At 51.1% G+C, this 26,460-nt stretch overlaps 1 protein-coding gene across 1 annotated transcript; it reads left to right on the top strand.

Annotated features, from left to right (window-relative positions):
* The first annotated feature begins 993 nt into the window (after positions 1 to 993).
* On the top strand, positions 994 to 24,695 carry LOC120954984 (uncharacterized). The gene is made up of 6 exons (XM_040375392.2): positions 994 to 2,798; positions 15,919 to 16,891; positions 18,889 to 20,949; positions 22,454 to 23,353; positions 23,561 to 24,053; positions 24,124 to 24,695. Exons 2-5 carry the CDS (start codon positions 16,061 to 16,063, stop codon positions 23,945 to 23,947), a joined length of 4,179 nt encoding a protein of 1,392 aa, XP_040231326.2. The 5' UTR covers positions 994 to 2,798; positions 15,919 to 16,060; the 3' UTR covers positions 23,948 to 24,053; positions 24,124 to 24,695.
* The last annotated feature ends 1,765 nt before the right edge of the window (positions 24,696 to 26,460 follow it).

Below are 26,460 nucleotides of genomic sequence, written 5' to 3'. Positions count from 1 at the left end.
ACTCAAAACGATTGGTGTAACGTGACCAATACATGGTTTGTGACATTTTTGCGACCGTCGATAGGTCAATCACTATGTCATGTTTTTTTTTTATTGTGATCAATTCTGCAAAATGTCACTGACATAGTCATGACAAATTCCAACTGAAACAAAACCATCTCAGCGTCACGAGCTCTACTGTGATGATCAGAGGTGAGACTCAAACAGTTGTTGTGACCGTCATATGCTTGGTGACACTGTGTGCAACCAACTCTTGGTCAGTCATTTGGTCGCGACATTTTCTGTCGGTAATCGGTCACGATGGTCATGGAAGATATGCGGTGCGTGCGAGTGGTTCAAAGAAACAAAATGAGCATGTTTTCTCGCTCTGTTTGACTCGACAGATCATCAAACCAGACAAGCATGCGAGAAACCATGCTCATTTTGTCGTGATGTGATGTCGTGAATGTCGTGATTATCATAGGGAGAAAATGTCGTGAACAAGTGAGTGATCAAGAGTTGGATGCTAAACAAAATGTCATCAAGCATGTGATTGAACCACCAACCTCTGATCATCTCAGTTGTGTACGTGAGCTGATTTGAGCTTCGTTTCAGTCATGAGTGTTGGTGCCTGAAGCAGCAGCATTTAACAGAAAAAGTCATTATTATTCATGCGACAGCAAAAAGCTTAGCTTGTGAGTCAGAGTATCGCGGTTGACTAAAGCACTCGCATGTCGTATTCGGCATGTCATGACGCATTTTCATTGAGTATCAGCAATGAGCATCAAGCTACTATGGATGTTAATTGTTTTCGTTGGTGAACATCTCGTGATGCTCATGACATTTTGCAGCACTGCCTATAATACCATTTCTTCCCAGGTACCATAACCAACGAGTTATGAAGAGGTCATCCGGCGACCTGTATACCTGTGAGTATTGGATAAGATAACCAATCTACCCGAAGGTCATTTTCGTTATAGAACATTTTTATTTTAACACAATTTCAATCAACTTCAATCATGCAAAAGGGTTCTGCACCACTGGCACTGGCTTTTGCTCCGGTGAGCTGCGCGGTGCCACAAGCGAGCAACCCCTTCCCTCGGTTGTACCACCACCACCAAAAAGCAAGAGCCACCAAAATCCACCATAATCACCACCTTCCCCCTTCCCCCCACCCTCCCTTCGAATGAAAACAAAGCACCTGATTGGAGGAGAAGCTGCGAGGCCACCAACAGCAACAAAGAGGGGCCAGTAAAAGTTTGTCGCTTTTTGAGCGGGTCGCCCGGAAAGGTTGCGGGAGGTGTGCGGATCTATCATCGAGCGGCCCCGGGTGCAGCGCGGGCAGTGTAGAATGCCGCACTGTCTGTGCGGCACATCCCCACCACACCCGAAGACGACGACGACGGTGCCGAGTAATGTGGGGGGGGGGGGGGCTTGTGCCAGCGATCTTGTGCCGCCGTGCCCGGGCTTTTCTCTACCGCGTGGTCTCAGTTACGCACTGGCACTACGTACGCGAGCACTACTTGCTCGGCTAGCGCGGGCGCACAACAACGCGCAGCAGTATTTTTTGTTTATTTGTGTGTACGCGCTCTCTCTCTCTCGCTCTCTCGCGTGAGCGGCCCCGCGGCAGTTGTGTTCAGTCAGCCACCTGAAACGTCGTCGTGTGGGGAAGGGCCCGGTCGTGGCGTTAGGCTCTTTTTCTTGAGCGGCGCTGTTGTGGTTCTGCTTAGTTTAGCTAGAAACTTTCGGGCCGGAATAGCTTCATGTGCTCCAAGGCCCGTTTTAAGCTAAGCCAAATCTTAACGTAAACCTGCTCCCCACCGCCGCCAGCTACCTTATCACCTTATCGCGGCTCTCCTTATGTGTGGCTGTGTCCGAGAAGGGAGGGAGTTTTACAACTTACACGTGTGCAAGGAGTGTTTTTCCTCGCGTTTGCTGTGTGTGTGTGTGCCTGCCTGCACACAAACGCATTCAGCCCCGTTACCACGCGGCCCGCCAGAACGATCGTTTGCCGCAAAACCGCCGTTATGTTCTCAAGGTGCGCCCGACGCCGCCCCAACCGTGTGTGTGGTGCTGTCCGCTCGGTGGCCTGCTGGCTGCTGCAGTGAGCGTGCCCGGAAGGAAAAAGCAGATCGGCCGGTGTGTGTGTGTGTGTCCTCCCGTCAATAAACCATTACACCCGTTTTTTTTGTGGCTTTGTTTTGGTTTTCTTCGCGTCCCCTTTTCGGTGTCAAGTACCTTTGCCGCGCATCGAAGGGAGGAAGGGAGGAGAATGCTGTTCGTGTGAGTGGTTTGTTGTTTTTCTTTTTGGAGCTCGCGGTGCGTTTGTATGTGTGTGTGTGTTTGTGGAAAGAGATTAATGTAGCGTGTGAAGATCGACTTAAGAAATCTGCCCCCGGGAGGGGTGTCTCTCTCTCTCTCTCTTGAGCGCAAGAAATCTCTCGTTCGCTTGTATCGCAAAACTGTAAGTGCAGCAAAACCGTGTTTACACCTGTTCCATTGTGGGCTCGAAGCAAAAAAAAAGGGAAAGAAGGAAGATTGTGCTGCAGCAGCAGCAGCTTCAAATTGTTGCACGTGCAAGTGCGCAGTACGTACGCGGACAGTAGCGCAAAACCGAACCAATCAACCCCCGCACACTACACAGATCAGCCGTTATCACCATTCAACGACCGCTGGAGTCAATTTACCATTCCGGGTAGTCGCACAGTTCAGCTCGGGTGGGGTGGTTTTGGGGCGCCACCAGCGAAAGAAACACCAAGCACCAAGAGCGACAAGCGAGCAGCAGCAGCAGCAGCAGCAGCAGGCTCTCCAACGATCGGGTAAGTTTTTGGTGCAAGACTCTAGTCTTACGGTGGTCGGGGTTTTCTTTCTTCGCTGTAGCATTTATTGAACACACACACACACATGATCACGCTTCTTTGCCGATATGCAACGGTAGATGGCAAACGGAGCAGTGAAAACTCCTTGATACATTGGTTTTTCCTCGTCGCGTGAACCATTTTTGTTTTTGCCGTAAATTGTGGATGGTAGTATAGAGAAAAATATTACAAAACAAAACATATATTATACATATAATAACAAAAAAAAAACATGGCAAAGCTAAACCTCCCCAAGACACACTTCACGACGACGCGACGCAAGCGAGGCAGAGCAGAGCTTTTCTTTGGACTTCGAATCGCAAAGCTTTCCACCGCCACCCGTCCACCCGCTCGCTCACCCACCCCTCCCCCGCGGAACTCTTTTGGCCGATGGGTCTTTGTTTCTAATTTTCCGCCTGCCGCCGTTGGCAATTTTCTCTGCTGCTGCTACTATTTTGTGTTCCACCAATTTTCATTCTCTTGTCGGATGCATGTGTGTTTGTGTGTGTGTGTGTGATAGAGTGTTGTCTCTCCTGCCGTGCTGGCCGCATTCCGCACAGGAAGAGGGGGGGGGGGGGGGAATATGTACAACCCTTACACGAAAACGGAAAGAATCAGTTAATGGGTCTTCAACCCATTAAGCACGTTCTTAATCTGCCGTAAATTAATTGCAAACTCCTAGAGCAGGTAAGAGGAAGCGAGAAAAAGAGATGCAACGATAGAAAATGTATAAAGTGAGAGAGAGAGAGAGAGAGAGAGAGAGAGAGAGAGAAAGAAAGAGAGAGATTCGGCAAAAGAAAGAGACTCTCGGTAAGAAAGGTGTGCGGTAAAGCATCTTATTAAAATGGAAACATCAGCAGAGAAAAAGAAAAGCCCTCGTACCTCCACGCAAACGTGCACACACACACACACATACACAAACAGGTCCATGTACAGTTGTGCTCAGCACAGTAGGTTGCAACCGAACATTAATTGCCAAACAAAGGTTGCCAAATTTGCAAAGGTACACACACTGTTGTGTAGTAATTTTTGCGACTTTTTGGATTGGGATTTGGATTCCGAAAAATATGTTACACTACTGTATTGTTCACTAACAATCCAATATTACAGGGTTTTCCAGTGGTTCTCATAGTTGTGGGACACTTCCTTGACTCTTTCCTGTTGGAAGGGAACTTCACAAGTTGGAAATTGGACTCTATGGCACCCTTTTTGGACAGGCTCCTTGAAAATTCTTATTGGATTTGTCCAACAAGGGTACTGTAGAATCAAATTCCCATTACATTAAGTTCATTTCACGTATGAAAGAGTCATTAAAGTGTCCCACAGTTATGAGAGCTTCGGGTAAACCCTGCAACCCTTCATCAGAGAGCTCGCAACGATTTTCGTCGTCAAAGATGGTTAAAAATGCATCTTTTCAGCACGGAGCGCACAACGGGAATGATCTTACAGTACTACTATTACGATCTATTATGATACTATTTATGATCTTACAGTACTACTATTTTGACCAGCACTGTATGTACACGCTCCTCGTACTCGATCAAGTAAGGTGAAGTGGAGTTAACGAAGAAGAAAAAAAAACGCAACACAAACCTGCAACTCAAGAGAGAGAGAGGTAGGATTGTTGTGTAGCGGTGTTCGAGAGATCGCCAGAGTGCCCCCTCACCACGGGGCCGGGTCTGCTGGGGGTCGGGTCAACAACTGTTTCTGGCAGCGAGAAGAAAGAAGCAACAGCAACAGCAACAAATCAACACATATCTCTGTAACTGTTAATGGCCATTATGAGGTTTTGTTGAGTTGCCGCTGCTCTACAGCCCGGTTCTTCATGTAACGATGGCAAGTGGGCTTCTTCACCGCACTGCGCAGTAGTGCACCATGTACTGGTGTAGTGCTGCACAAGAAGCGCTTGAATGTCGTGTCAGTATGAGATGGGCAAACAGGCAACGCTAAGAACACATTCTATGAAATCAGTCAAACACAACGGGAACGTGTCGACCCTGCCCCTGTTTGCTGATGCGCTAGATAACGTACGCCATACTCCGGCTGATAAGCTACCTTGTGCGTTTGTGTCCTACCTGTCCAGTTGGCCTATTCTGAGCGTGAGGACAACCGAAGGCTTCTAGATGCTCGCCTAAGTTCGGTGTGATAAGGGACCCCTAAAACATGATTGACAGCTTCCTTCCAGCTATTCGGCTGCCCGACCGGTTGACAGCACGCGTTTGGGCGGTTTAATAACGGGTCATAAACGGGCGCGATCGTCTTGTTTTGCTGTCGGAGTGAAAAAGGTGTGAATCATCTGTTTTTTTCCTCTCCTCTCTAACGAAGCTTTTTTTTTTTTTGGGTTACCAAAAAGAAGCTGCTACCCTTCAGACGTTGAGCAATAGTTTGAGAACAAATGTTGATGTTTTCGTTAAACCATGATGCAACGGATTTGATTGAACTGAAACGTATCGACTCAGGTGGGCTTAAGGTAACAAAAATTTCATCGACATTTGTTATTGTTTTTGCTTGTGGGTATATGGTGCTCAACCTTAATTTCGATACTGGCTTTTCTGGCAAGGGAACACTAGAGCAATTGGGCCACGGGTACAGTTGAGCGCAAACAATTCATATTTCCAGACACGCTCTTCATGCGATTGATTGTGTAGCCAACGATAATTAAATCTCTTTTGAATGGTACTATTTGGTAATTGAACGAGCTTTTAAATAAATTCCTTAGCAAACCCAGTTTCTGGCCAAATGTTTATTACGAATCAAACGGATGATGATGAGTGCTTGCTTGATATTTCAATGCGAATGCATAGATCTCGAACCATCTCGGTGGTGCAGTGGATAAACACCTATATCCTATATCAGTTCTTTGGCGCTCGTAGTTCGAATCCCAACGGAGGGAAAGCTTTCTAAGAATTGAAATATTTTTACCGTAGGATTTGGTGATCACATTATTTTTGTGAATACCACAAACCTTGATGGATACAGGTGGCACTATAAGTGTACGATCTGTGTTTCAGTTGCCCAACAGTTTGTCAAACGACCATGAGAAGACCTCTAAATTTGCCAGGCCTTAAATAATCGATCTAGATTCCAGTGACGACTGCTTCAGTCGTCTTGCTGTTGAGGGCTGCCGTGTTGGTGTTAGATATTCGTTCCGAAAGCTACGGCAGGTAAATTCTTCGAAAGCATCCAAATGTTTCGCCACTCAAACCGCACATAAACCAATATGCTTCCAACTACCCCCGCCCGGCTCAGACCTTTATCGGGTCCGGGTGTGAGCTGTGAAACATATTGCGCCACTGGGTACCGTTCCACGCGATTCGTTTCGAAGGCGTGCACGGTTCGGGAACAGGGGAACTGGTTAGAATCGTTCCTAGCGTTGCAAAGCGCCTTATCTTGGCGCTGGTTTCGCACGTCGCGTTTATTCGGCCGCGGCGTGCAATAACAACGTCCTCACAATATGTCGACACACGCCGTTCTCATGCAGAGTGTTGCCACCTTTGCCGTTGTTGTTGTGGCTGTTGCTCCCACTCTTTCGGGGGGGCCCATCCATTGATGCGTGGCGAGCCTGGTACACACACACACATACACACACCGGCACACCATGTCGCAGAATTCACCAACGTCAGTGCGCCCGCCACCGTTGCCTAACGTTCTTACAAAACCGCAAGACCCGAGCGGGCGGCATGGAGGGATTGAAACTCCGAATCGATGCCTTCATTCCAAACAAAAAAAAAAACAACAACAACAGACCCACACAGACACGGACACTACTAGCCGGAGAGTGGTGTGGGTCCTGCGGGGCAATCGTCCATTGGGGCTCGGCACTGGTGTGGCCCGTTGGCAGCCAAGCACAGCCATAACAACGTCGGCGTCGGATTTTGCTCGAAAACTGGGGCTCGCTTGCCGCGCAGCGCTGTTTTGCTTGCTGTCCGTCTCGGCCTGGTAAACTTTCGCTGGCTGGTGCGCGGGCTGGGAAAAAATGCTGACGCGCTGACGAGGCCGATGATGAAACGCGTCCATCTTTTCGTGTCCGCGGCACTTCGCAAGGGAGGGGGGGGGGGGGGGGGGGGTAGGGGTTGCGCGCGGACGGCGATTGCATTCCAAGGTGCGCTTGCCACCATTCGTCCCGAGCCGCACATCGTCTTGTACATCAGTAGGCGAAAAAAAAAGTGCATTGATGCATGCGCTTGGTTGGACAGAATGTTGTTTTGTTTGTGTACAAGTAATTCAATCAACACTTACGGTGCTTTTAGTCACCAGCAAGAGGTATTTTCTTGCGCTTCGTAGCAATTCTCTCTAGCATAATACACTCTGGCTTTGAAGTGTTGTGCAAAGTGGGAATGTCTAACTGCAATAAGACATCAGCAAACAGATCCCAGACATCTCTAAAGTACGTAAAACGGTATTGGAATTACTGAAGAAACATCTCGTACTTCCGTTTCCAATATCTCCAGCAGTACGTTGTGTTGGGACATTTCCTGACAATGAAAATCCTTACATCAGAAAGCAAAATATATAGAATCACTACCATAAACCTAAAGCCTATTGTGGATATTGGAATTACTTCAGAGAAATACAGAAAAGACATTTCGTACTTCAGTTTCCAATATCTCCAATATCTCTATAAATTTTGTTTTCTGATATGAGGATCTTCAATGTCTGGAGTTTTCCCAATACAGTACGTTGTATTGGGACAACTCCAGACACTGAAGATCCTCATATCAGAAAACAAAATTTATAGAATCACTACCATAAACCTAGGCCTATTGCAGATGTTGGAACTACAAATAAATACAGACGGCAGACATCATTGTCTCCAGAAGTACATTGAAGATACGTCCAGATGTTGAAATCTTTTGCTATGCCTCTTGTGAAAATGATCAAAAGCGCTGTATGGAAATGGAGGAGATATATAGTTCAATATCTCCAGCACTACATTCAATATCCAAACATGACCGGATATTGAAATGCGTTGTTGACGTTGCGTCTCTTGAAGATCCTCGCATCGGAAAGTAAAGTAAATAGAATCAGCCCATTGAAGATGCCTGAAAAGAGATCGACTCAGTTTAGTCGTCAGCCATCAATATCTTCACACCAGGGTACATTGTAGCAGAAAGATGTCCAGATATTTAAATTTCCCCTTGTTTCGCAGACCAGCACTCATCCGCAAACAAAACAAACCTAAAGACGCTGAAGCGTGAGATGATGTACGTGAGTGGGTAGGAAAGTGTGACGGTGCGATTGGATTGGACGAGCCATCATTATACCGACAGTGCAGGGATAAAATGCGGACTCCAGCGCAGATATTAAGAACCTTAACCCCGTTCGATAGTGCCGATATTAACTTCTCTTCCGCACCCTCGCAGCTTATCAAGACAGCACCGGCCATTTCGCCGACTCGGTGCGGCAAGCATCTAGGATGAGAGCTTGGGCCCGTTTTCTCAACGCTGACCATCAATGTCGATCATAGTGCGCAAGCAGTGCGGAACCGACCGGAACCGGACCATTCGCACGTTGCGCTGTTGTTGATGGAAACATTTAAAAAAAAAAGATTGCTCTTCATCATGTTTGTTGGTAGCAGAAATTTGCCGCTAGGGGGGGGGGGGGGTGGTAGGGGGGGGGAATGGTGCAGCGGGCGAGCGAAATGAAATTGTTTGCACCACATTTTCCAGCCCATTTGTCATTGACATTATAGGGGAGTGGGCTGAGGGAGCTGAGGGACGGATTGGCGCTTGAAAGTTGGCCAGCTTGAAACACCACTCAGCTGGCGTGCGCCTGGTTCCCAGCTGCAAAATGCTAAAATAAAACGCTGTTAAACATAGACCTGACGTGCGTGCGTGCGTGAGCTATAGCCACAGACACAGGGCTGAGCAAACAGCGCACGCTATGCGTGCCACCCATCCACCCACCTGCAGCTGAAGCTGATTGATAATAATGTCGTCCGAGGGTGCCCGGGAAGAGTTCGGAGCTACTGCTACATCTTCAAGAAGCACCGAAGCACGTTATATAAAATCTCATTTCGGAGTCTTGCCCCCGTCGCAGCTCGCCCAACTCTCTTTCTCTCTCTCTCTCTCTCTCTCTCTCTCTCTCTCACACACACCGTCTCGCTGGCTTCTGATTGTGCGGGGTCGCTGACCAGCGTGCACCCGAACCGAGCCCATGATCCGGGAGCGCGTGACAGCATCTTAACAATTACCGGCAAAAATAAAATAAAAAGAAGCACATAAAACAGTCAGGCCAGCCTCATAAATATTCAGCGGACTCTGCCTTAGCGGTACCCCGGGGGAGGGTTGGTTTTGTGCCTGGTTTTCCCTCCCCAAAAGCCTTCGCCGGGATGTTACGGGCTCGATCGTAAATGCTGGATCGCAGGGGAGAGGGGAAAGGCATAACAGGACAGGGGTGAGAGGTAATGGTTCCGGATTGGCCTGCGGCGGGATATGTCGTTGTTTATTTTCTTTATTTGTACCTTTCCTCGTCCGGGTGAATGCCGAAAGTGAAACGGTGCTGTGTGGCCCTTCTCCCAAAATGATCGGGGTGCACATTGGGGCATTGGATGTTAGGATAGTGTTTTCGTATTCCTATGCTCTGTGGTGCCGGGTCGGATCCATATGCTAAGCATGGAGTGGAAGTCTACCTATCTGTAAGCTGCCGTATAGCGGTAGATAGATCTGCAAGTATCAGGAAATCTTGCTGAGGGAGAGATTTGTCACAAAACTTATGCCTGGAATATAACTTCTCAAACATATCAACTCCAAAACGCACTGCTTTAAAGGCAATTACGGATAAAAAAAGACTGCCGCACTAGACACTCCAATTCCTTTAATGTCTTTATCAGAATTGTGATGCAACGCCTTCAAGCAATGCGACCTACGGCTGCTATTGTCAACGACTCTATTTGTCTACGGTACTGCTATCGGCCGATTAGTTTCGGATCATTAGCTCATTCGCTTTACCGTTGCGTCAGCTCAGGAAGATAGCGAGCTGATTGGACAGCGTTGCTTTTGACACCAAATCCAATGGCTGTTGGGGATCTTAAATGATTAAACTTCAAGATTTTGGTGCCGTATCACTTGGAGATATAGGATCTCCGTCGATGATTCGGAACAATTCAGAAGATAGGATAACTTTTAACACTGCGCATGATGAATGTTTTTGAATTTATGTTATGAACTCTTGTTCTCAAGATTTTGATAGCACCCAAGAGTTACATCACTTCTACTGCGTTGCTTTACGATTAGTTCCCATCTTCATGGACTGCGATGTGCATGCAGATATAGACATAAATGTTTGAGCTATATACACATCTGACTGGTTGTAATGAAATGAGACGAGATTTGCCTAATCCAACATTATCTCTGGAGGATTTCAGGTGCATCAATTACAGAGTTGGCCTTACGAGAAATCATGAAAGGCATTTCTGAAGAAGTACAACTCCAAGAGATCCTTGGCTGAATCGGAATGTCCAGAATATGATAACTTGAAATCTATCGTTCCAATGTGTCATCCACTGAGGCTAGTGACCGTCCAAAACCATCCAAAAGTGATGTCCAACAACAGCCGACAAACGTTCCCAGATAAATGGCAATGTATGGCGTGGAATCGCATGCGCGTTTTGAATGCCTCACCGAAAGCCTACGCGACCTGTAGCTCTGCCGCGTTTGCTCAATATCACCATTGCCAACTAGCAAAGCGATTGGGCACGCGGGCAGAGGCTAGAGAAAATAATAATATTACACCAAACAAAACATAACATTTGTACATCGTCCCGCTCCTCCTGGGGCTCGCAGCTGGCAGCAGGCCAATGCTTATCTTCCCATGCACATTGCAGTGCATCACAGCGATGCGTGCGCTTTGACCATAAAGTGCTTCCCATTTTCCACCCCCCCCCTCCCTTTGCAGGTCCTTGTGTCGCGTATCCCGCTTTGTTGGGCTTCGCTTGTTTGTGTACCGGCATGTCACATTCCTGCACGTAGTCAGGTTGCAAGTTTCGCCTTTCACACTCGTGAGTAATCTGCATTGTTTGTTTGTTTGAGCTCGACAAGCAGCGGGCGTGCGCACACCTCGATGCCTGCTGGAAAGTAAAAGTGTTTCCGCTCGCTTTTTTCGTGCACCCTCTCCCAAGCCACCCCAACTCCAATGTGTGTGTGTGTGTGTGTGTGTGTGTGTGTGTGTTTGTGCCTCCAAGATGGAACCGTTCGGGATGAGTTACCGCGTTGTCCTACGCGAACCGAGCGCACAAAACCCCTCTGGCACGCGAGCAATGTTTGGTGAGATCGGCGCGCGTATGTGTGTGTGTGTGTGTGTGTGTGTGCGTGGACTTTCGCCGGTCTCCATCTTTCCCTTCCAGCATCTTCGTTTTGATTGATGTTGGATTGTCGTTTGACGATGCAGGCAGCAGGCAACGAACAAAAAAAAAAAAAAAAACAACAACAACCTCGCACACTCGCGCGGCCTTCTCAGACCGCCTCAGGCCTTGTATAACCGAGCTAACAGGTTGGCCCGGGACGATCAAACGAGCTGGAGAAATGGCCGGCCAGATGATAAAGAGGAGGACCGTTTTCGCATGTAATCCCGATGGCCGATGTGGCGGGTAGAAAGTGAAAAATTTCTGCACCCTCTACGGTTTTGTGCGGATGACAAAAACTGGTTTCCCCGAAGCGGTGTCGCGCGGGACAACTTGTGATGCCCAAAACAACAACAACAACAGCAGAAGTAGCAGGAAAAAAAAATCACAACGTTGAGGATGACGAGCCAGTGACTCCTTTCGCCCCGGTGGCACCGGGGATCCCCATAAGCACCTGTGCGCTCCTGCCAAGAGCATTACGAAACGGGCCACTCGCTTCGGGCTGAGATTTAGTCACATTTCTTAACTTTCCCGTTTCTCCCGCTCGCGGCGGGCTTGGTGAAATCAAGCAAAGGCGCTTTGGGAAGGCTACGCGCTCCTCCTACACCCGGTCGCCTGGGGATAAGGGGACGTTTTTACAACAATCAAACCACCACCGTAACGGCCATATCCCATCCCATACGACCGTATGGGGTATCAATAAATCATTATGATATCCTCGATCGGCCGATGATGGCCGAATGCGTTCTTCTTCTTCCTCTTCTTCTTCTTCTTCTTCTTCTTCTTCCTCTTCTTCTTGCTTTCGAGCGAATGGCAAGAGAGACACACGGTCACCGAAAGTGACGGGGGTTATGTAAAACTTTCCCCAATCGAACGAAGAAAGTCACCTCCATCGGCAATGGTTCGATACTATTCGCGCATTCGACACCAGCCCCAATCCAATATCGTTGGAAATCTGGTGGACGTGTGTGTGTGTGTGTGTGTGTGTGTGTGTGTTTCTTCCATTTCCATCCATTTCCATCCCGCTCCGATCCGCACACTTGCCATGTGGACCTACACCGAAGGAGTGAAAGTTGTGTGTGTGTGTGTGTTTTTCGGGCGTTACAGCATCCCAAACGTCGCCGAAATGTGTTTTCGGTCCCACTGCCGCAACAATGATAAGTGGAAAGTAAACGTTGCCGTGGCCCGCGCTTAATGTGTTAATGTTTGACCGCGCGGGCTGTGATTGTTTTGGGCTGGGGCTCGTGCCCGACGGCAATGGTGTGTCCTCCCCCCCCCCCCCTTATACATCCACCCAGCATCCTCTGACGTTACTCCGGAGGCCACCGCCACTAAGCGAGGAATAGCTAATGTGTGACCGAGACGTTAAAAGTGCATCACACACAAACCCGGAAGGGAAATTAAGGGGTGCGAGATTAATTAAAATTCTTTACCAATCTGGAGAGCCTACTCACCTCCCCCCCCCCCCCCCTTTTGGAGATGGTAATCTTTCAAGTGCGGTGCTGCTCATTTTGGAGGGAATTTATTGTACCGCCGGCTGGAGGAAATAGAAATCAAGAAAACAGTGTGGTTTTGTTTTTCGCGTCCCCAGGATCTCACTGTAAAAGAAAGTTGGATTTTGGATGGGGGTTTCTTCTTCTTCTTCTTCTTCTTCTTCTTCTTCTTTTCCCTCTCTCTCTCTCTCTCTATATATATATATATCTCTCTGTCTCTTTTTGGTTTGAAATTAGTAGAGAGTCGCGCAGACGTAATCCAAGATCTGTATTCATTATGCACAGAGCAGATAGCATCGCTAATCAGTGATAGTGGCTGACATTTGGCTGACTAACGGGGGTTGGCGGCGATGGAGGGTTCGTCGCTTTATTGGGCTGCCTGGCTGGAGCAACAGCGGTGCTGGGAAGATATTTGGGACTATACACTGTAATGCGTATAACTTATAGAGAATACGTTTGACCGGCGTCCAGATATTACGCTTCAGAGAAAGGGGAGTTTACGTCTTGATTGTGAGCCGCAAAAAAATCGTTGTTCGTTGTTTCATAACTCTGGTTTTTTACAGCTTTTATTTCATCACTCCCACTTTCACGTCTAGATATGACAGTTGACATTGTGGATTTGTAGATGGGAGGAGGTGGCAAGTATGCTGGAGGAATACTTTGGAAATTGAGAAATGACTTAAATCTTGATGTTTTCTACTTCTTCTTCTCTTTTCGAGATTGTATTCCGGTTCGGTAATCGAAGTCCAGCGTCCTGGTCCCTCCAGTATAGGACCGGCTACTAAGGCTATATGTCATAATCCTGATGGCTGTTCATTGATAACGATAGCTTAAAAACGTGATTTGAGGAATGTTTGGTAGTTCCAATAATTCCAATACCTCCCATTTGGTCCGGAATTCCCCCAACACCTCCTCCAGCTGCTCCCGGACCCGGTTCCCACTAAACATTTTGCGCCCCTTTCGTTTTGGGCGAGGTTCGTCGTCTACGTACCAATCAAGCGCAACGTGGTGATTTTCTGATGGATTTCTCCCCCCCCCCCCCCGAATACATCTGCTGGAAAGAGCGTTTGGAGGCGCCTGGGGTGATTAATCTCACTTTCGCAGCTCCGATTGTCGCCCGGCACACCGTGCGACACCCACCCCGTCCCATGCTCACGTACCCAAAGCTCGGTGGTAGGAAACCAAATTTGCCCGTTCGGCAACATAAAAAAAAACACACACACACACACACAAACTTTCCTACCCGGGTTAAAGAAAGGCGACACCTTGGCCACCTTCACGTGTGCCGTCACATGTGTGTGTGTGTGTATGTAGCGGGCACAGTGCGTAAAAGAGTGAAAGTACAATTGGAGCGAAATTTCTCTATTGCTTCCTTCATCTCAATGCACCACGAAAATCCATCTCGATCGGTTTCGGCCACACACACACACACACATGTGGCCAGGTCATAGCTTCACCATTAACGGGTACCAATTTAGTATGCTGGACCCATTGTTCGATCAACAAACCTCTCCCGGCTGCTGACAATTTACGATGCGCGCTAAATGCAAATTCTACCTCCTCCCGATTCGCTCTCGAGGCCGCATAGGAGATTGTCGCTTGGGGTTGGCTGCTCCAAAGTGAGAGGGGAGGGGAGGGGGGGGGGGGCGCCGCGTCATGATGAATTCGGTCACTATCTTACGTGCCAACCATCGCTAAGTGCTCTATTGCGGTGAGTGAGAGAGATCTTGAGATGGTAGCCAGGGCCGCTGCCGCTTAACAGTTCCCGCCTGGCAATTGAATTAAGTGTTTCAATTGTGTTTTCTTCAAAAAAAAAATGTAGAAAAGACACATCACCCTCCCGTGCCCCAACACACAGCAAGGTGTGGCCTCGGTTGCGGAAGTTGTCATCTCTGACAAAAAATAAAAATAAATGGACCAAACCCTGGTGCCGGAGCGGGGGGGGGGGGGGGGGGGGGGGTGCGTACCCTTTTTAGTTCAATTAGTGGCGCCCCGTTCGTGGTTAGTAACTTTAGCAGGCTCTCAGAGTTTCTCACACACAGCCGTCACAAAGCCGCACATTTTTCACGCTATATCGCTCCGATTATCTCGCGCAAGTATCGCCGCCGCCGTCAGCCTGTTTCCCCCCCCCTAGTCATCCTAGGGTTTAGTTTTGTTTTTGTTGAACAATCGCCTGCTGAATGTGTGCGAACGAGGTGGGAGGATAGCGTTGCGGCACGGTGGTGACCCGTGCGATGGTAATTGTGTTCACCTTCGGCATCAAGGCAGCGCCGTTGCGTTGTACGTCTCAGACTATCAGACACCTCCGAATCAGAGGTGAGAGAGAGAGAGAGAGAGAGCGCGCACGCCTGGGAGAAATTGGAGCAAACCTGCTAGCGCAGAGGGGTTTTGGGATCGGTCCCTGGGCGAAAACGATAATCGCACGGACGAGCTTTGCATCGGACAGATGTGACAGACGGTACGGTGTGTACGCGCGCAGGTTACCTCCTCCATCTTCATGTGTGACTAACCGAGACGTCACGTTGAATTGTGATCTGGCACTGAATTTCGTAGCTGTGGTGTTTTGAGCATTGCTTCTGAAAGCGCATGCAGAAGACAGAGAGAGAGAGAGAGAGCAGGAGAAAAACACAATGGTACCGATTTGAAGCTGCGGGGATAAGCCACCAGCCCCGTTAGCTCTGCCAGCGAGATAAGAGTTCGAACAGGGTCGTACACCCATCTGCATATATGCATGAGCCGGCTAGGCTGTACCGTGCCGACGACCTAATTCGCAACCAACCTCCGCCAGTGAAATTGAGCTCCCGGGTTAGTGTCTTAATCTCTTCCCGATTACCGTAGGGGCGAGTTTGGGCTGCAGACTTGCGAAACCCTTTGGAGGAGCTAACGCATGAAAAAAGCAGGGCAGGCTATTTTGGAGCAAACCGCAAACGCAGACGGCCCAGTTCTCACCGAAAGGTTTTGCACAGAGTTCTGATGGGTCGGCGAGATTCTTGCGAGATTAACGGGATACGGCAAAGCAAAACGCAACAGAATTAAATTGAAGATCCAATTTCCAGCGTCCCCCCCCCCTGTCTTGAACAGAGGTACCGAATCGTACAGCGGCATCTACACTGGTATCTCCCATTTCTCTCACAGTACCGTACACACACCACGCCATTGTTTGGCAGTGTGCGTGCCGTTTGCCACCTGTACGTTTGCACACGCATACGCTAACTCCGTTTCCTCTCCCGGGCTTTCACTTTCACAGAGCGTCCGTCAGCGATGACATATGTTCGTCGGGTCGGTGGGACTGCACCAGACAATCGACCACGCTGAGCTGCGTACACCGTCGAAGCTAGTAGCGCGGGACCAAGCAACCACAGCAGTACAGTTCGCCAACTAGATTAGCGATGGGCAACTCGGGCAGTATGAGCGGGTTGTCCGGGTACGAGGAGGGGTACCATCATCATCCGGGCTATCATCACCATCACCAGCGGTACCACGATGCGATGCGCGGCGAGTCGGGCATGGCCGCCTCCTGGATGGATTCGTACCAGCGCGACCATCACCGGCGGCCCGGCGGTGGCGTTGGACCGCGCGATCACGACCCGCTCCAGCAGCAGATCAAGGTGCTGCCGGACATCCCGGGCAAGGTGGCGAAGCTACGGTCGACCAACAACGGTAGCATCCTGCACGCCGGCGGCACGATCAGCAAGAACAACCAGGCGCTCCAGCGCTCGAAAAGCATCTCGTCGCCGACGTACCAGCAGCACCAGCAGCAGCACCCGGCCAGCTTCAGCGAGTGCGACGAGGAGCTGGAGCTGAGCTCGCTGCAGCCGGCCAGAAGCATGCTGATGCAGCGCTCCCGCACCCAGCTCAACCTGATGCCGCCCGGTCTCGCTGGTGGTGGTGCCGGTCGGCTAACGCGCAACGGACACGCGCCACAGTACGGCCACGATGAGGACGGCGGTGGACGCGGACCGCCGGAAAGGGCGGCCGGTGGTCGGCAGACGGCCACTCGGTACGGTGAACCGAACGGCACTGCCGGCGGTAGCGCGACCGAGGCGCTCAACCAGCGGAAACGGTTCGGGTCCGAGCCGGACCTGCGGCTGTCCCTGCTGCCAAGGAGTGGGCCGGGCCCGGAACCACCGGGCGGGTCCCGCAATCCCAAGATGGCACAGTCGAAGATAATGAAGGGCAAAAACAAGAAGAAGGCTCCGGTACCGCCGGTAATGGAGAAGGTAAGTGGAAATCGAACTATTGTTAGGGGGGGGGGAGGATCTATTGGGATTTTAAGGAGTTTGCTCTGGAGGCATGGTCCTTACTCTGGGAATGTGTTGCTGCGTAGGTGCCATAATAATTTTCTGGATTAGTGATGTGCTCTCTGGAGCACATCCACAACTCCAATCCAACTCCGACTCCGGAAAAAGGGGAATCACTAGTTCCGCCAGGAGTCGAAGTCGTGCGGAGTCGTAGTCGTCTGGATCAGAGTCGTCTGGAGTCGTGCGGAGTCGTCCGTAGCCGTCCAGAGTCAGCCGGAGTCTTCCGAAGTCAAAGTCGTCCAGAATCGGCCGGAGTCGACCGGAGTCGGAGTCATTCAGAGTCGTCCAGAATCGATTGGAGTTGATTGGAATTGGAGCCGTCCGATGCAATGTGCTTGTGGTCAGGCTTTTCATTTCCTTGTATTTTGTGCACATAATTTACAGGACTTTGTCCTACATACAGTTATAAACAGTAGAAGGCCGACTCCGGACAGCTCCATACGACTTTGGACGACTCCAGACGACTCCGGGCGACTTTGGACTGACTCCAAATCCGGGTGACTTCGGACGACTCCGGGCGATTCCGAACGGCTTCAGAGGATTTGGAGGTTCCGGAGTCAGTTCCGAAATTATCGGACTCGGAGTGGAGTCGACTCTGGATTTTTTACAACTTTACCCATAATTAGTCTGGACCCTTCATTGCCTCTCGTCTGATAAGAATGATGCCAACTTTCATACCATTCCAAGTTATTGGAGAAAAAGACTTGATGTAACAGGACACGAACCCCTGTTTGCAGAATACATAGTTGTGTTGTGTAGTTGAGAGATTGTGTCTTGCATATGCATTATACTTTCGTTTTGAAGTAATCAAAATATGAATTTTGCTCAAAAAAGCAAACATTATAGGCTCCTTGCCTTGCAGGCTCATTTAGGAGAGTTTTGATGCAACAGAACACGAACCCCTGTTTGCAAAATACGTAGTGGTGTGTAGTTGAGAGCAGCGGCGAATTAACACGAGTGTAGGCCCTATGCGGTCGCACGAAAGTAGGCCTTTCTGAAGTATCGAGCGAGCCGTTTGAGAATTTCTAAACCAGAGAATGATTGAAAAGCACATTTTCTTGTGAGCGGGATGATGGATTTCATTGCTCGGGGCACCACGTGGCCGCTTAGTTTGCGTACTGCTTAATCCGCCCCTGGTTGAGCGGTTGTGTCCTGGAAGTGCGTTTAACTTTCGTTTTGAAGTGTTAAAAACATAAAGGTTGCCCAAATATGCTCTAGCATGGCTTATTTAGGAGACTTTTGATGCAACAAGACACGAACCCCGTTTGAGTGCACGATCACGTGATTGCCGTAGGATAGTAAAATAGAAAAAAAAAAACACTACACTATCACTTCTTATCACGCATTAAGATGCTTTAGGTCGGTTTTGAAGTGTAAGGCGAGGCTCAAAATGGAACACATTAGCTCCAAAAACTCCAAATTCAATTGCTGGCACTACAGGTTAGTGAATGTTGCATGCTTGATACATGGGTCAGGAACAAAAAGGGGAACATGTGATGTATAAATTGATCAATTTCTAAAGTGAAAGGCTCTAAGCACCGTTTTGCTTGTGCTTCGTCAGCTATTTATAAAATAATAATAATAATAATAATAATAATAATAATAATTATTATTATTATAGGTATAAGTTTCCACGGCTCATCCCGTTCCATTTTGAAGCGATTCGCAATCACAATCGCATGCGCGAACACGTCGGGCGACACTTCCGTCCCACCGTTCCCGTTTCCGCTGGGATCCGCTTTTTCTTTTCCCGTGCGTGCGCTCTAGCAAACGGTACGAAACAGAAAAGAAAGTGTGCGATTAGAGATTCAACCTAATCGCCCGGCGGGGGCTCACACGAGAGCGCGCCATATTCCCCTTCCCTTCCCACCGATGCACACTGCACATTTTGAATTCGATTATTGTTTTGCTTGCAGCGCGACGCCAGCAAGGATGCGGACCGGCAGCGCATCATCGCCTACTCGCCGATGCGCAAACCGGACGGCAACCACGGCACCTCCACCCTGCCCTCGTCGAGCGACGGGTCCAGCTTCAACGTGGCGGCGACGCGCAAGCTGCGCCTCTTCAAGACGCGCGCCGAGACGAAGAAAACGCCCACGATCGCGAAGCTGCCGGAAGCGTCCGACGCCAAGATGTTCCCCGGCAAGAGCGGGCCACCGGCGGCAGGGGCGGCGGTACCGGCCGGCGGTAGCTTTATGCGTGCGGCCGGCCCACACCAGCGCCCCGATTGCGGCCCGTCGCCAGACGACGAGAAGCTGGGCAGCGCGCTGGAGCACATCTCGCCGCGCCCGAATCCGACCTCGTTCTTCCGGCGGGAGAAAACGTTCGACGCTGGGCTGCTGGGGCTCGAGCGGCAGCGGGAGGCCGAGGCACGGCCGGCCGCCAAACCGACCATGTCGCCGCCGCTCTCCCGCCGGAAGTCGCTCGTCAAGAGCTACCTGGAGCAGCACGGGCCACCGAACGCCGGCAAACCGTCGGCCGGCGGGCCCGCCCGGGTGGACGTGAAGCCGCGGCAGCAGGTTGGCACGCCGGCCGAAAGCTACCAGCGCAAGCTGGCACTGGCCGAGGCGCAGCGCAAGCAGTCGTCGGCGGCGGCCGCCGCCATTACGGACTTCCAGAAGGAGCTGCAGCTGGCGACGAGACGGAAGCCGGGCCCGGCGGTCGCTGCACCGCCGCAGGCGAAGCCTGCCCAGCCGGCAGGCTCCCGGTTTTCCCTTCTGCCCGGCCCGGCTGCCAACTCGACCCCCACGAAGGCCAAGCACACGGCGAACGCGCTCGTGATCAACGTGGAGCCGGCGAAGGACGCGGAACCGAAGTCGCACGATACGCCGCGGGACTCGCCACCGCCGGCGACACCACCGCCGCCGCCGCCACCGCCCAAGACGAGCTTCTACTTCGGCATGCGGGACGATCGCGAGCCGCAGGACGTGCCGCGCCGGTTCACCGGCCAAACGGCCAGTCGGCCCACCGTCCCGTTCATGGCCGAGTCGCGGGTCGACGATAGCGACGACAGTGAGCGGGACGCCCGACCGAGCCAGCAGCCGCAGGAGAGCCGGGACGGGCGGGAGTCGGCCGAGGAGGAGGAGGAGCACATCGGGCACACGCAGATGGAGCTGATCGACCAGTTCGCGGCCAGCCTGCTGAACAGCAGCCGGTTCCGCTCGTCCGACTCGGTCGCGTCGTCCGAGGCGGACGTGCGGACGACGGCGGCCGGCAGCACGTGGGACGAGGCGGACGCGCAGGAGATCGCGCTCAAGCTGCGGCCGACGCTGCCCCGGAAGCAGTTCGACATACCGCGGTTCAGCCCGGCCGCCGCCTGGCGGCTGCTCACCACCGAGGACGAGTTCTGCCGGGAGGCGGGAGGCGTGCCGGTGGTGGAGGGTGGCGCCGGCGAGAAGAAACACTTTCTGCGGGGGCTCGAGCAGGAGCTGGACGTGCCGGAGGATCGCATCCAGCGGGTGTACCGGGAGCCGGGCGTGCCGGGCCTGCAGGACAACAAGAGCGGGGACAGCGGCATCTCGGGCGACGCGGGCGACCTGGGACAGGACGGACCGCTCACGGGCCGGGGGAAGGCGGAGCGGGCCGGCGATACCAGCCCGGAAAGTGGCACGCCCGGCCTGCACAAACCTGGTGGTGGGGGTGGCGGTGGAGGGGGTGCAGCAACGAACGGGGGCTGGTCGTCCAGTGCGCTGCTGCTGATGCCGTGGACCCCCCAGCAGGACCTGGACGATGACGAGGACGACGAGGACGACGATGAGGAGGGGGACGAGCAGGAGGATGAGGAGGATGAGGAGGGAGAGAGGGGCGGCGGCGGCGGAGAGGACGACCGAACGATGGGCAGTGGGGGCGAAGCGCGCCGGCTGCTGGCAGCCGATGCCGGCCGGCCGGACTACTCCAGCAAAGGGCATCTGTTTAGCCTTTCGCTGCCGAGGGAGAACCATCTCTCCATCTACAACGTCGAGTCGGCGGATGAGAAGGTAAGGGGCCGGGTCTAAACAGGGGCATGGGTTAGGGATGGGCACTCTTTTTACTGAGCGAGTTGGACTCTTTTGCACAGTAGCCACGACTCCGATCCGACTCCGGCTATTGTTAGTCCGGAGCGACTCCAACAAAATCCGAATCACTAGTTCTGCGCGGAGTCGTCATGGAGTCTTCCGGAGTCATCCAGAGGCAATCCGGACGACTCCGGATTCATCCAGAAACGTCTGGAGCCGTTCACAGTCGTCCGGAATCGTCTGGAGTCATTCGGAGTCGTCGGGAGTCGATTCCGAAATGATCGGAGATTTACCCATCACTACTTTGAAGCCTCTGATTCTGATTCAAATCACTGAATCACAGAGTGCACTTCTCTACTGCACATTACTGTAGCTTTCTTTTGGCCAGTTACAGCAGTGCTTTCCAACTTTTTTTAGGAACGCGTACCAATTAGCTTTGCAGGTACATTTGCCGCGGCCCACATATATTAAGGGCATAACATGTGTAGTCTTAGCTCAAAGTTTTTTGATCGAAACTATGTTGAAATCTTATTCCAAGCATGTCTGTTGAAAATTTAATCTTGATTGTGGGAAAAAAGATAAGCATATGTATTGTAATAGGATTTTCTTAAAAATAAATAATTCCTTCGCGAACCTCTTCTGTTAATACCATTGACCCCAGGTTAGAGAATACTGAGTCACAGTAACTAGTTACCAAAAAAAACTTATCGACACATAGCAAAGAAGGGAATGAATAAAAGTGCTGGAAAATTCATTCGCAGCTAGCAATTGCCGGTCTCGTGGTACAGTTGTCAACTCGTACGACTTAACAACATGCCCGTCATGGGTTCAATTCTTTAATGGACCATGCCCTCGTACGTAAGACTGACTATCGACTACTATGGTTAGTAAATAAGCATCTGAAAGCCAAGCCCACTAGTGGTATAGGTAGGCTTTGACCGACAACGGTTGTTGTGCTAAAGAATAAGAAGAAGAAGAAGAAGAAGAAGAAGAAGAAGAAGAAGAAGAAGAAGAAGAAGAAGAAGAAGAAGAAGAAGAACAACAAGAAGAAGAAGAAGAAGAAGAAGAAGAAGAAGAAAAAGAAGAAGAAGAAGAAGAAGAATTGCTAGTAGTCGTTACATTTACAAATTCAACAGCAGCTATCATCTTCAAATTCAGCTCATCTCTATAGCTTGTTTTGTTATAGACTTTGGCTTCATGCGCTTTTTCAATGTTTTTTCTCCGTGCCCTGACTACTTACTCACTCCAAATCACTCTTTTGCATGATTCAGTTCGCTAGTGAGTCTAGTGAGCAGAGGAATGAGTAACTCGGTGCAATGAGCGAATGTGAGTTAAAATAGGAGTCAAAAGAGTCGCAAAAAAAACTCTTTGCTGAATGGGTATCTTCACTTGCAACATTCATGGGGCAAATAGGACTAGGAAGCATGTTTAGCAAATGATTTATTTAATTGTTACGCTCTCCCTCTCTATCGCACACTGATTGCAGGTGGAAAAGCACGTGTTCAACAGCTTGCAAAAGTTCCGCAAGTCGGTGACGGGCGCGTTCAAGAGCGACGACAGCAGCGGGCAGCTCGATTCGAACGACAGCAACTGGTTCCTCGGCCGGCTCGACACGAAGCTAACGAATGGTGTTGGGGGATGCACACCCGCGGCGAACGGTGGCGCGGAGAAGCGGTCCAAGCTGCTGCCGGATGGGCGCGATCGCGACGTCACCGACGGTGCGCCGGCCGTCTCCTCGCTCGGCTCGCTGGCCCTGCAGCACAAGCACAGCTCGATCGGGTATCTGGTGAGCGGCAAGCACATGATGTACCTGCCGAAGGAGCCGACCAAACTGCACGCCACCAACGACAAGGGCAGCAAGCAGGACGAGAACAACAATCGGAAGAGCTACCACAACCAGAACGGGACGGCCGAGCGGCACCAGGAGCGAGCGGTGGTGGCGGGCTCGTCCGTCGCACCGCAGCATGGCGGTCCGGCGAGCCGGGCGACGACGGGCAGCAGGGGCCACAGCGATAAGGAGAATCTGCAAGATCCGGTTCCGATTAGTGCGATGGCGGCGGGGGCGGCGAGCACCAATCCACACCACAGTGGGGAGTTTGAGGCGTTCCCGGTGAAGCTGACGAACCGGCGCAACCATCGGTTCACCTTCCAGAGCACGATCCGGCAGATCGAGAAGCGCCGGGTGGCGGAGAAGCTGTCGCGCGAGGCAGAAATCAAGGAGGCGATGCGGCTCAGCGAGCTGGAAGCGATGCGGCGCGTCGAGGAGGAGTTCCAGAAGAAGCGGGCGCGCGAGAAGGCCTCGATCCGGCACCAGCTGCGGCTGTTCTCGATGGAGAACCATCCGGACCATCCCGGGAATGATGGTGAGGGCGAGCAGGACTCGACGGTAGGTACCAACCACCACACGTAGCTTCTCGAATGTTGCTTTGACGTCAACAGAAGAACTTGCTCCATACGAGAGTTGAACCTATGACGATCATAATGTTGTTGTTGGATCGTACGACTTGCCGCCTGTACTACAGGAGCGCTTAGTGAGCTAGTAGTTTAATGTCGTACACTTTCTTATTCCAACTATTTCTTGCTTATCTCCCAGGGTGACACGAAACGCTCTGACCCGGACGGGGACAGTCTACCTCACCAGAGTGCCAGCGGGCGCAGTGGGGGCGGTGGTCTGTATCGCAAGAAGGAGTTCACCAGCATGGAGCGGCAGTACAAGCGTAGTAACGGCACGGGACACGGCGCCGCACCGGAAGGTGGCGAGGAGCTGGACGGCGAAGACGAGATGCTAGAAAAGGTGTTACCCGACGGTGGGACGGGCCGGCGACGGCGATACGGCGCCGAGAACGAAGACGACAACGACGACGATGAGGATGACGATGGTGAGACCAGCAGCAGCCTCGGTTACGTGGACACCCGCACGCCCTACATCTCGCGCATCATACAGGCGAAGAGCAGCAAGTCGTACGGCGTCAAGAAGTAGCAGGTGCGCACAGAAGGGGTCGTCCGAGCTGACTAGACCGCTACCCATTACCATCATTATCATCGTCACCACCAACACTACACACGATTGCCATCTAGTCAAACAGGTGAGTGCTTGGAAGGTTCGAGCGTGCCTGGCAAAGATCTAACACATGTCCGTGTTCCTTCCCCAAACAGTCGCTGTTTTGCAAGTGCCCGAGCCGAGCCGCCCAGCCCTAGCGTTACCCGATCCCGCGTCCCACGGATTCTTTGCCCGCTTTCTCCCGTGGCCAGTATAGACCCCTGCTACCGGACCTTGCCACTATCTGGGGCCGCACTATTGCCACATCCGGCCTTACGGTGCGCGTGAGCGACGAGAATAGGAAAGCAAAGCCCGTTTTACTCTCTATTTGTTCGGTTATGTTTTTGTTTTTCTTTTCTTTTAAAAGCTTCGTTCTTTTGTTTGTTTGTTTCTGTCTAGATGTTAAGCCTCTGTTTTACGTTTCTAGCGTACCCGTACCACGTTTAAGTTAATTGCACGCGGCCAAAGCACGCGTTAGATCGTTATTGTAGACTTTTAGCAAACACATTAAGCAGCACAGTGTACCGGATCGGTCCCCGGGCCGGCCGGGTTGTGTTGTACCGATTCTTGCTCGGATCGCTTGGGTTACGTTATTTAGTTTCTAGCGTCTTTCCCTCCCTCCAATCATTACTAATCAGTTATTCGTTCGACAAATAAAATGTTTCAATGTGCGTTACATTGAACCTAACTCCCTGTTTGTGGGTTGTGTCTTCTTTTTCTTTTAACGTAACTAGTTGACTTGACCATATTACAGGGATGCGCAACTCAATTTCAAAGAACTCTTATTCCGAAAAATATGCCGAAATTAATGGCCTCGAAACCCAGTGCAAATGATGTACTTATGACGACCCCTAAAGAGACCGAAATCCAAAACAAAATCCATATTGTTCCTGACACCAATACATTATCGTGTTGAATAAATCTGATTCAAATTTTTGAATCCGAATGAATCTATGAAATGATTCAGTGAATCTTAATCTCGGTTGCAAAAATTCATCAATCTCCAAAGACTCATGAATCTCGAAAGATGCATTTCAAAAGATTCATACATCTTGAAAGATTCACGAATCTCTAGGGATTCTCATAACATTTATACATCTGCAAAAATTCATTAGTCTTCTTTTCGGCGTAACAACCTACGTGATCATGCCAACCTATACAGGCTTTCCAGACTTCTTGGCAAGTCCACGCAGCCGAATAGTTTGTTTTGCTACGGGGAGACGGTCCATGCGAGGTTTCAACCCACGACAGACATGTTGTTTGGTGGGATCGCGCAAATTCATTATGTTGAAAATCATACATCTTTAAAGATTCACGAATCCCTGGAGATATATGAATTTTAATGGATTTATGAATCTTTTAGATTCATGCCCAACCGACAATTTCAAATATTTCCGACGTCGGGTGTACGTCGTGTGAACGTTCACCCTAGTGATGGGTAAAGTTGGCAAAAATCCGGAGTCAACTCCGATCCGACTCCGATAAATTCGGAATCGACTCCGGAAGGTAGGTCCGCGCTGCAATATCCGGAGTCGTTCGGAATCGTCCGGAGCCGTACGGAGTCGCCCGGAGTCGCCCGGAGTCGCCCGGAGTCGCCCGGAGTCGCCCAGAGTCGGAGTCATCCGGAGTCGCTCAGAGTCGTTCGGAGTCGTTCGGAGTCGTTCGGAGTCGTTCGGAGTCGTCGGAGTCGTTCGGAGTCGTCCGGAGTCGCCCGGAGTCGGAGTCATCCGGAGTCGCTCTGAGTCGTTCGGAGTCGTTCGGAGTCGTTCGGAGTTGCCCGGAGTCGGAGTCGTCCGGAGTCGTCCGGAGTCGTTCGGAGTCGTTCGAAGTCATTCGGAGTCGTTCGGAGTCGTCCGGAGTCGTTCGGAGTCGTCCGGAGTGGCCCGGAGTCGGAGTCATCCGGAGTCGTTCGGAGTCGTTCGGAGTCGTCCGGAGTCGTTCGGAGTCGTCCGGAGTGGCCCGGAGTCGGAGTCATCCGGAGTCGTTCGGAGTCGTTCGGAGTCGTTCGGAGTCGTTCGGAGTCGTTCGGAGTCGGAGTCGTTCGGAGTCGGAGTCGTTCGGAGTCTTTCGGAGTCGTTCGGAGTCGTTCGGAGTCGTCGACTCCGGACGACTCCGGTCGACTTCGGACGATTCCGAACGACTCCGACTCCGGGCGGATCTAGTGGTTCCATTTTGCCGGAGTCGGAATCGAACTAACAATAGTCGGAGTCGGATCGGAGTCGTGGGTGCGCTCCATACAGCACATCACTAGTTCACTCGACGTCGGGTGCTCGTCGCATTTAAGTCGATATACGACGAAGCGAAATTTTTTTAAACGAAAAACGCCACAATTGTGGCAGATTTTCTGGAGTATTTCGCTCGTGGTTTTTGTCTAGGACAATGGCCATAAAAAGGTGGTTCAAAAAGTCGATACTCTCTCTCCCCCTTACTCTTTCCCTGTGGGTACCGTACGA

Source organism: Anopheles coluzzii, chromosome X (assembly GCF_943734685.1).
Source record: "Anopheles coluzzii chromosome X, AcolN3, whole genome shotgun sequence".
Classification (NCBI taxonomy): domain Eukaryota; kingdom Metazoa; phylum Arthropoda; class Insecta; order Diptera; family Culicidae; genus Anopheles; species Anopheles coluzzii.
The sequence above is the reverse complement of the archived record's forward strand: the minus strand, read 5'-3'. Positions and strand labels throughout refer to the sequence as shown.

Excerpts from the sequence above, each read along its gene's own strand:
- LOC120954984 (XM_040375392.2), top strand. The coding sequence starts at position 16,061 with ATGGGCAACTCGGGCAGTATGAGCGGGTTGTCCGGGTACGAGGAGGGG. Across the intron at positions 16,892-18,888 it reads TACCGCCGGTAATGGAGAAG|CGCGACGCCAGCAAGGATGC; the intron begins GTAAGTGGAAAT and ends TTTTGCTTGCAG. Across the intron at positions 20,950-22,453 it reads TCGAGTCGGCGGATGAGAAG|GTGGAAAAGCACGTGTTCAA; the intron begins GTAAGGGGCCGG and ends CACTGATTGCAG.